General features: G+C 42.2%; 1 protein-coding gene across 1 annotated transcript; it reads left to right on the forward strand.

Moving 5' to 3' along the window:
- The first annotated feature begins 1,130 nt into the window (after window positions 1-1,130).
- On the forward strand, window positions 1,131-7,513 carry naprt (nicotinate phosphoribosyltransferase). The gene is made up of 13 exons (XM_015019166.1): window positions 1,131-1,499; window positions 2,434-2,561; window positions 2,638-2,720; window positions 3,145-3,275; window positions 3,344-3,459; window positions 3,614-3,810; window positions 4,242-4,382; window positions 4,472-4,556; window positions 4,642-4,722; window positions 4,804-4,906; window positions 5,042-5,199; window positions 5,738-5,845; window positions 5,983-7,513. The coding sequence occupies exons 1-13, from the start codon at window positions 1,253-1,255 to the stop codon at window positions 6,067-6,069; spliced, it is 1,665 nt and encodes a 554-aa protein (XP_014874652.1). The 5' UTR covers window positions 1,131-1,252; the 3' UTR covers window positions 6,070-7,513.
- The last annotated feature ends 1,013 nt before the right edge of the window (window positions 7,514-8,526 follow it).

Raw genomic sequence — 8,526 nt, forward strand, 5'->3', positions numbered from 1 at the left:
ACCTCTTCTAAAAATCTTGTAAGACTTCTGTAAAGCTGTAGAAAAAACCCCAGAGGGGGTGGATTTTGAAGTGTTTGTTCAAATCAAGCAGGTGGGATTTTCTTATGTATTTGAGGACAAGGTCCACCTCCCTGAAATGTAGCTGCCACAGATTCTTTACAGAAATGTAAACGTATAACATCAGCGCAAATCAATCTCCATCTTTGTAGAAATTCGCTGACCTTAGAACATAGGTGCAAAACTCCGGTCCTCGAGAGCCTGGTGTCCTGCAACTTCTTGATGTTTCCTTGTGTCAACACACCGTCATTAGCATGAGTCTACAAAACATGAATGGATTAGAAGATGTTTCAGTCATCTGATTCGAGTGTGTTGGACTTTGGACACATCCAGAAGTTGCAGAACACTGTATTAGTGTTTGCAGTGGGTAGCTTTGATGCAGTGGTATGTTGGATGTTATACTTCAAATATCTTGCATTCAGTCTACATGCCAATTGTCCATCTTTCCAGATGCTTGCAGAACGTGATGCTAAATGTAGTAGCTGAGATGAAAAAACTAATAGTCATTGCAATGATGGAAATGAAAGAGAAAAAAAAAGGTCAGGAATGTAAAGGTTACTTGTGACTGACTTTATCATTGCTTTATGTTCAGGTGTAGTATCACAGTTAGCCAGGCTCACAACTAAACAAAACTAACAAAGATTATGTGAATAGAAAATAATATCCTAATCCAGCACCTAAGATATGGATAGTTTAGTATATTATCTACTGGAAGTTTTCATCTGTGGGTCTTTAAACTGTTATCTTTTGAACTGCTTTATGTCTTTAACAGACTGCTGGTTCCTGAGAGCCCAAAGAACTGAATATATAAAACTGGTTATTTTTAATAGAATGTGTTGAAAATGTCTTTGGGATTTAGAAATGTTTCATGTTTGAAGGATTCATAAGCCATTGTTAGCTACACCAAGGAACAACAAAAAAAGAAAAAAAATAACTGGAAGACCTTCAGGAAGCAGTAGATCAAAAAATGACAAAGATAATAATTAAAGATATTTTTGAGTGATATCAGAATTTATTTATTTTGGCATCAAATTTGATAAATTTGATGCCAAAATAAATAACAAGCTGTGCAGCATCCGGTATTTTTACAGGGAGAACTGTTCCTCACCACAGTCGGTGCTGGACTCATGTGGATGTTTGTGGAACTGCAAGTCCCAGCAGCATCAGAGACGAGGATCCTCTCAGTCCGGGGAACATGGCAGCTCCGTCCACAGACGCATGCGGGCTCATGGAGCGCTCGGTCCGGGAGCGGGTCCCGCCTCTGCTCACCGACCTGTACCAGTTCACCATGGCCTACGCGTACTGGCGGGCCGGCCGGCACCAGGAGCCCGCCGTGTTCGAGATGTTCTTCAGGGACAACCCGTTCGGCGGCGGCTTCTCGCTGTTCGCTGGGCTGAATGACTGCCTGCTGTTCCTGCGGAGCTTTCGCCTCACAGATCAAGGTGAGGGTTCAGCCTTTTACCTTCTAGAGTTGCCGTCGCGCTTGTCATCATAATCCTTAAAAACCCCACCGAGCCAGCTACATTATGGTTACGGATCAGGAAGTGGGACTTTTACACTCTGTTAACACACACCGAGTTGGTTGTGCAATTCACCCAGCGTGAGAAAACGTGAGCTCCAGTGCAGCATTTCTGCAGATTTTGACCTTTAGTTCTGCCCTTTAACACGAACACCAAGAAGAATCTACAGACTGCTGTGTGTGTTGCACAGATTAAGAGGCCCTCATGAAGAAACAGGACACAAACAACGGATGGAGACAGATTATATACTGCGCGCATGAAATCTACTAATGGAGGCTTTTAGAAAATGTCTTAAACTGTAATATGCTAATTTGTAAAGCTCATTTTAACGAGACCATTCAAAGTATTTTGCACGATTATTAAACAACAAAAATGCATTTTAGTGGCAAAATAAAGAAAAAATGAAAAGTTGGAAGAACAACTCTAAACAAGTGGGTTTTAGCTTGTTTTAAAGGGGTGCTGTTATGTATTTTCCAGACACGGTACCATGATATAGCATATGAAGTAACTGTTACCTTCAGCTGTTATAAAAAATATATGTGTCAAAAGAAATTTGACTTTGCAATATGATGCATCCACTGTGTTGTGTTGATGTATTACATCAGATCCTAATTAAATGCAATGAAGTTTATGCTTGTGTGAAAACAATCAAAGGGGATGAACATTTTTCAAAAATAGTTTTACTACAGCTGCTGACAGGTTGATTCAAGTCACACCGCTGATGTCTGCTGATTTGGATTAGCTGCTCATTAGATTCAGTTCTATGACCTTACGGGTCATCCATGTTGCGTACTAGAGCACATGACTCCTAATAAAAAGGGTCATGGTCAAGCTCCAGCTGTCTTTGTGGATACAGATGTGCAGTTCCTGCGCTCCGTCCTGCCTCCCAACACCGACCCTGCCTTTTTCGACTTCCTGCGAGGCCTCGACTGTTCGGCCGTGACGATACGCTCCCTCCCGGAGGGTTCTGTGGTGTTCGCCAGGGTGAGTTTCTGCCCTGTAACTGCTGCAGTCACGGTGGAGGAAATCTAACAAACTGACAGGTTTCTCACACTTACAGGTGCCTCTAATGGAGGTGGAGGGTCCGCTAGCTGTGGTTCAGCTGCTGGAGACCAGTTTACTGTGTCTGGTCAATTACGCGAGGTAAAAGCTTCAGATTTGGGTTGGCGGATAAAGGAACTGCTTTTATTTGCATCTAAAATCATCTAGCCTAGCCAGATCAAATATTTGATTGAACTGACCTGTTTTGTACTGCTCAGTGGAAGTGAGCTATTAGGATGATTGTTGATTCAAAAGCTTAATCTTCCTCTCTGATGACTTCAAATGTTGCTTCAGTATCTTAACATAATATTTGTTGCAATCTATTTTATGAATCCCATCATTAAGCAGGAAGTAAGCAGGAATAACACATTTTTTAGCTTACACATGCAAACGAAGGTCTAACTTTTTTTATTTTTCTGCCAAAATAGTTTATGCACATGATAATTTAGCCTCTGCTTCCTGTTTAATTTCCTTGAATTTGCCCTGATTTCAGTCTCCCATGTTCTGTTTTTTTTCCTCCTCTCAGTCTGGTCTGCAGTAACGCAGCTCGTTTCCGCCTGGCGGCCGGACACCAGAGGAGGCTGCTGGAGATGGGCCTCCGACGGGCACAGGGGCCAGACGGAGGGCTGACCGCCTCGCGATACACACATATCGGAGGTGAGTGGACAAGCCTGGTCCTTCCAAAACCAACACCTTCAGAGGCTCACCAGCAATCTGTCTTCCAGGGTTTGATCTCACCAGTAACGTTCAGGCTGGTTTTCTGTTTGGGATTCCTGTTGCGGGGACAATAGCACACTCTTACGTCACTTCCTTCAACTCCTTGGAGGAGGTTTGGCCACAGGTAACACCATCTCAGTGGCCTCATGTTAGCAGTTTTTAGCTTTAAAGTGTCAGGACTGATTGTCCAAACAGTCATTTTAAAATGAAAGTTGGTATCCTGAGGTCTGATTTAGCCCTGACTGTTTTGTGAACTTGCCGTATTTGTTCCCACTCAGACACTGGTGACAGCAAACGGAGACCCCAATCCAGTCGACATCATTTCTCTGACTAAAGGCTGGTTGAGGAGAGTCTGTGAGCTGATGGGAGCGGAGCCTGGGAAAATCCGTGAGGGCGAGCTGGCAGCTTTCGTCTCCTATGCCATCGCCTACCCTCAGAACTTCCTGCCTGTGATTGACAGCTACAGCGTGGGATGGTAACTCCTGACACTCTTATCTGGGGTTTTATTCTGTTGTTTTGGAGTTACTGGATGATTTGATGTCATCCGCTCCCTCAGCCCCTCACTCTCACTCCACAGAGTCAAAAAACTTACCTAAGACCTACAGTGGTCACTTCCTTGAGGATTTGATTAACCCAGGTCAAACAGGGTTCCTATACACTGTGCGGAAAATCTAGAATATGGAAAACGTTTGCTCAACTGGGAACAAGCGTTGAATATTTCCACAATAAAGATATTTTTCAATGCAAAAAATATTGATACCAAAAGGAACCTTACTTACTTACTGACTTCCTTAATTACCCACCCAAAACATCTCCTTTCTTATTGATGTTCACTAGTGGCAGTTTGTGTGTCTGAGAATATTTAATGAGACCTGGTTAATCAAGTATTTCCTTTATGTGTTGTAGTAGTGGACTGTTGAACTTCTGCGCCGTGGCTTTGGCGTTGTGCGAACTGGGTTACAAGCCTGTGGGGGTCCGCCTGGACAGCGGAGACCTCTGCAGGCAGTCTATTGAAGTCCGTCGGGTGTTTCGACTCTGCAGCGAGCAGTGAGTCAGGTGCATGATGCATATGCGTGCAGGTTTTCTTAAGTTTGGCTTGGCTGTTTTGGAGAATCTATTGCCTCTCTCATCTGCAGGTTCTCCGTATCAACATTTAACTCTCTGATCATCGTAGGGACCAACAACATCTCAGAGGAAAGCATGGCTGAACTCAACAAGAAGGTGACTGAAGTATCATTATTATTAACATCAGCTTTTATTGAAAGTTTAAAAGAAAAAAAAAAACAAAGTCTATATTTTGCTTCAGGAGAATGAGATCAATGTGATTGGCGTCGGAACGCATCTGGTGACCTGCACCAAGCAGCCGTCTCTGGGCTGCGTCTATAAGGTAATTTCTCAAACAGGGGTGACCACATGTTGAACCACGTCCATCGTGTTGAGCTCTATGTTGTGATGTTTGTGCTCCAAGCTGGTGGAGGTGAGAGGAAGACCAAGGATGAAGATCAGCGAGGACCCACAGAAAAGCACTGTTGCAGGGAGGAAAACCGTCTATCGACTGTTGGATGCTGATGGTGAGATTCAGCATGTTTTCACCTGTGAGCATACTCACCCTGCTCTCCTGGTGTAGCTCCGTTTTTGTTTTGTGAAACCAGGTGCTGCTCTTGATGTTGCTGCAAACATGACTTCCTGTTTGTTTCCCCCTGCAGGTCATTGCTTCCTGGACTTATTGTGTCTGATGGTCGAACCTCCTCCTAAGGCTGGGTGTACATTGACCTGTTATCCTCTAGGAGGCGATAACTCATCTGTTTCAGTCACTCCAGCTCAGGTGACCTGTCTGCGAAAGGAAGTCTTCCTAGAAGGGCAGGTTAGTCTCTACATCAAGCTTTTAAAACTATTTTCCCAAACTCTTAAAATCAGTTCATGCACTGAGAAAGAGATGAAAAGTTTCAGGTGTCCTCTGAATCTGCACCCTGTCCTCTTTGTCCATCGTGCAACCCTGGGTCTAGAAAATCATCTGCATATGCAAACCAAACAATATGTTATTACAACAGTTTTTTTTTTTTGTAAGCAATGAGATTTAATTATCTAAATTTGTTTTTTGTTGCTTTTTATTTAATTATAAGATGTATAGTTTAAGTTTGAGTTTTTGTCATAATATACAAAGGACATTCCTTGAGGAACGTTGATATAACTATCATTTCATTAACACTGTTAACTAAAAGATCATACAAAAACCGACATGGCATCTAGCATCTTGTCTTAATATTCAAGTTATTCAGTCTTCCATCTTCTGGACACTATTAATCAGTACAAGATCTGTTTTTTTTTTTGTTTTTTTTTTTACAAATCTAGACTGAGAAGGGACTTTTTGTCTTACTTAAACTGTTTCCCATTTTTTCTAGGTCACAGAGCCTCTGTGCAGTGCTGCAGAAACTAGAGCAAAGGTCCAGAGCTCCCTGCAGACCCTGCACCCTCGACATAAGAGGCTGCAGGAGCCTGACTCTTACACAGTGAGTTTAAATCTGGTCTGCATCTGATGCAAACCTACTTAGATGTCCTCAGTCTCACTTAACAGACAAATAAAAAATACTGCATTAGACTTTCTTCATTCTAAGAACATTAAGCAGATGGTTTTCTTTCCCACCAGGTGGCGCTCTCAGAGAAACTCCGCAACTTGGTTACAGAGCTCCAAAAAGACAGCAACAGCGACAGCAACTTTCTGTTAGCCAACTAAGAATGTTTTTGTTTGTTTCCAAAGTGCCTCGCAGTCAAATGTGCACAAGCTGAAGTTGACTTCGGTCTCTAGCACTGGTTATCTCAAGCTCAATGAACAGAGTAGGAAAGGGGGTGGGGGTGAGGGCAGGGTCACAACTACATATTATTCAGGTGGATGCGAAAACATAAATCGGCGCCCCCCCATACCCCTCCAGGAAGGTACGTCTAGGTGAAGGAGCGTAAAAAACATACGTTAGCTCTGCCCCCCTCCCCCTCCTTGAGACGAAGACACGTGAAAGGTAAAACTAGCTACATTTACCCCGTTATGTGCGCGAGGTGAAGGAGCGTGAGGGCGCGCTGAAATGTATGCGAAGACATCATCGGCACGCTGCCCTCTCCAGACGGGGATTTGACCCCCCCCCGGTGCAGCGCCCCTATGCGTTGCATGCGCTGCATACCCACTTTTTGCACCACTGGGTGAGGGGGGGTCAGGGCTTGTGGGTATAAACAAATCACTTCAGTAAATGTTACTCAACATAGGTTTTTTCTAGCTGTTGGAATGTTTTATAAAAATCTGGTAATTGCAAAGTGGGCGGTGTAACTTGGGTTATGCTCATATTGCAGGATTTAATGTTCACATGTTTTTGGTGGGAGCGTTGTTTTGATTATTAAAGCCGGACCACCTGACTTTCACTCTAGTATAAAACGTTTGTGGTCCTGAATTGATCTGCATGGGCCCAAGACATGACGTTACATGTAACACGCTGTGTTTGTAAAAGGAAATATAGGTCATCATGAGTGTAAATACTCTGGAGCATTTCTGCAATCCGAGCTGATAAAATCCATGACTTTCTGCTGTAATGTTTCTAAATACTTTGACAGGATCGTGTAAACTAAATGGAGCATCTGTCACATCTACCAGTCTTGTTTGGCTCGTTGTTTAATTTTGTTCGTGTCACTTCCCACCTGCTCCGGTGCAAAATCTGGGAACCTGTTAATTTAAAGAAGATCAAGCAGGCGGCTTAGGAGCACATATGAAATTAGCCTGAGTCTAATTTAAAGACTTATAGCCTTAAGTGTGTTCGTGGCCTTGGGTAAAGTCATATTCCATAAGTCTGAATATTATTGAAAACTATTTTTTTTAAGTAAATACACAAGGTTAAGAAAGAAAAAAAAACATTAAATAAACGTTTGGTTTTTTTTCAAGTCCTTATATTTTTGTCAATTATGACGACTTTTCTACGTACTGCTAATGAAAGCACAGCATTTAAGATTATAATATTACATAACAAAGTTAATATTGGATATTAGTACCTGTCCAACACCATTTTTTCTTCAAATTCTTATGTAAACATAGAAGTTTCTTTTCAAGTGAAAGTAAAGTAGTGCTTGCAGCTTTAGAAATGGAAGAGAAAATATTTCCTTCCCAAATGTAAAAGCTGATAATTTATAGAAAAGAAGGTTAAAAAAAAAACATTAAGATGAACTCTGACGGAGTGTTTTGACTCAGAGGAATGTTTTGCAGCTTACATGCGCCATCCTGCCATGCAACCTGGTGTTGTTTAAACGCAGTATTGTTTATGTTAATCATTAATAGCTTCATGCGTCATATAAACCATCTCTTTGCAGAGTTTGCATCAAATCCTGTTTCTAACTGAATCAACTTAGAAAGTGAGAGGAAGAAAGATGTAGTTTTTTTTTTTGTTTTTTTTTTGTGACATCTTTAGAGAAAGCTTCCAAACATTTTTCATGAAGATCCTGCAAATATACGAGTTTGGTGTACAACTTTTTAGATCAACTGTGTCCTCAAAAAGCTCAGCTGAAGGACACAAGACAGCAAAACGTATGAGCTCTTTCAGTGAAAGCTCCATGAATCTAAATCTGCTGAGGAATGTAAATTAAGACCATGTGGGGCTTTTGATTAAGTCTGGCATCAGTACCTCCAAACTCTAAAACCATGTTTGTAAGCTTACGTCAAGTAGAGATGACAGTATTGTTTATTTTAACATGTTTCTATTTTGTCTAATAAATTCAGTTGGAGCTTCAAAGGTTTTCTCTTTTGCCCAAATCATCCCTCCTTCCTCCAGTTTGTGGACTTTGTTGCCCTCTAGTGGCAGCAGAAAAACACTGTTGTTTGAAATGTGTTTTAAAAATGAGAACTGTACTCTTTTGGTGGCGATTTTACGTGTCCTTGAATCAGGCTTCCAAGATTGGAGGTTCATCATCTCTCTTAACTCCAACATAGGTTCTCCACCCCCCTGCTTCCTCTTTGTAACAGAAAGTTTGTTTCGATTCTGATTGGTCGCCTTCTTGTCCAGCAGCAGTACGAGCCCAGATACACCCAGTGGACATATGTTGCCTATTAGACATGGAGAGGACGTGATATCATCCATGACCGACTCGTCCCCCTGAGGTGGATCAGTTGGCGCTCACATACTTCGCATGTGTGCTATTTTACAGCCTTCTCACAATTGTG

This window comes from Poecilia latipinna, unplaced genomic scaffold (assembly GCF_001443285.1).
Source record: "Poecilia latipinna isolate Pla-1442-1.1 unplaced genomic scaffold, P_latipinna-1.0 Scaffold81, whole genome shotgun sequence".
NCBI classification, from domain to species: domain Eukaryota; kingdom Metazoa; phylum Chordata; class Actinopteri; order Cyprinodontiformes; family Poeciliidae; genus Poecilia; species Poecilia latipinna.

Coding starts and splice junctions, on each gene's coding strand:
- naprt (XM_015019166.1), top strand. CDS start 1,253: ATGGCAGCTCCGTCCACAGACGCATGCGGGCTCATGGAGCGCTCGGTC. Junction 2,721..3,144: donor TGTCTGGTCAATTACGCGAG/GTAAAAGCTTCA, acceptor TCCTCCTCTCAG/TCTGGTCTGCAGTAACGCAG. Junction 5,200..5,737: donor AAGTCTTCCTAGAAGGGCAG/GTTAGTCTCTAC, acceptor CATTTTTTCTAG/GTCACAGAGCCTCTGTGCAG.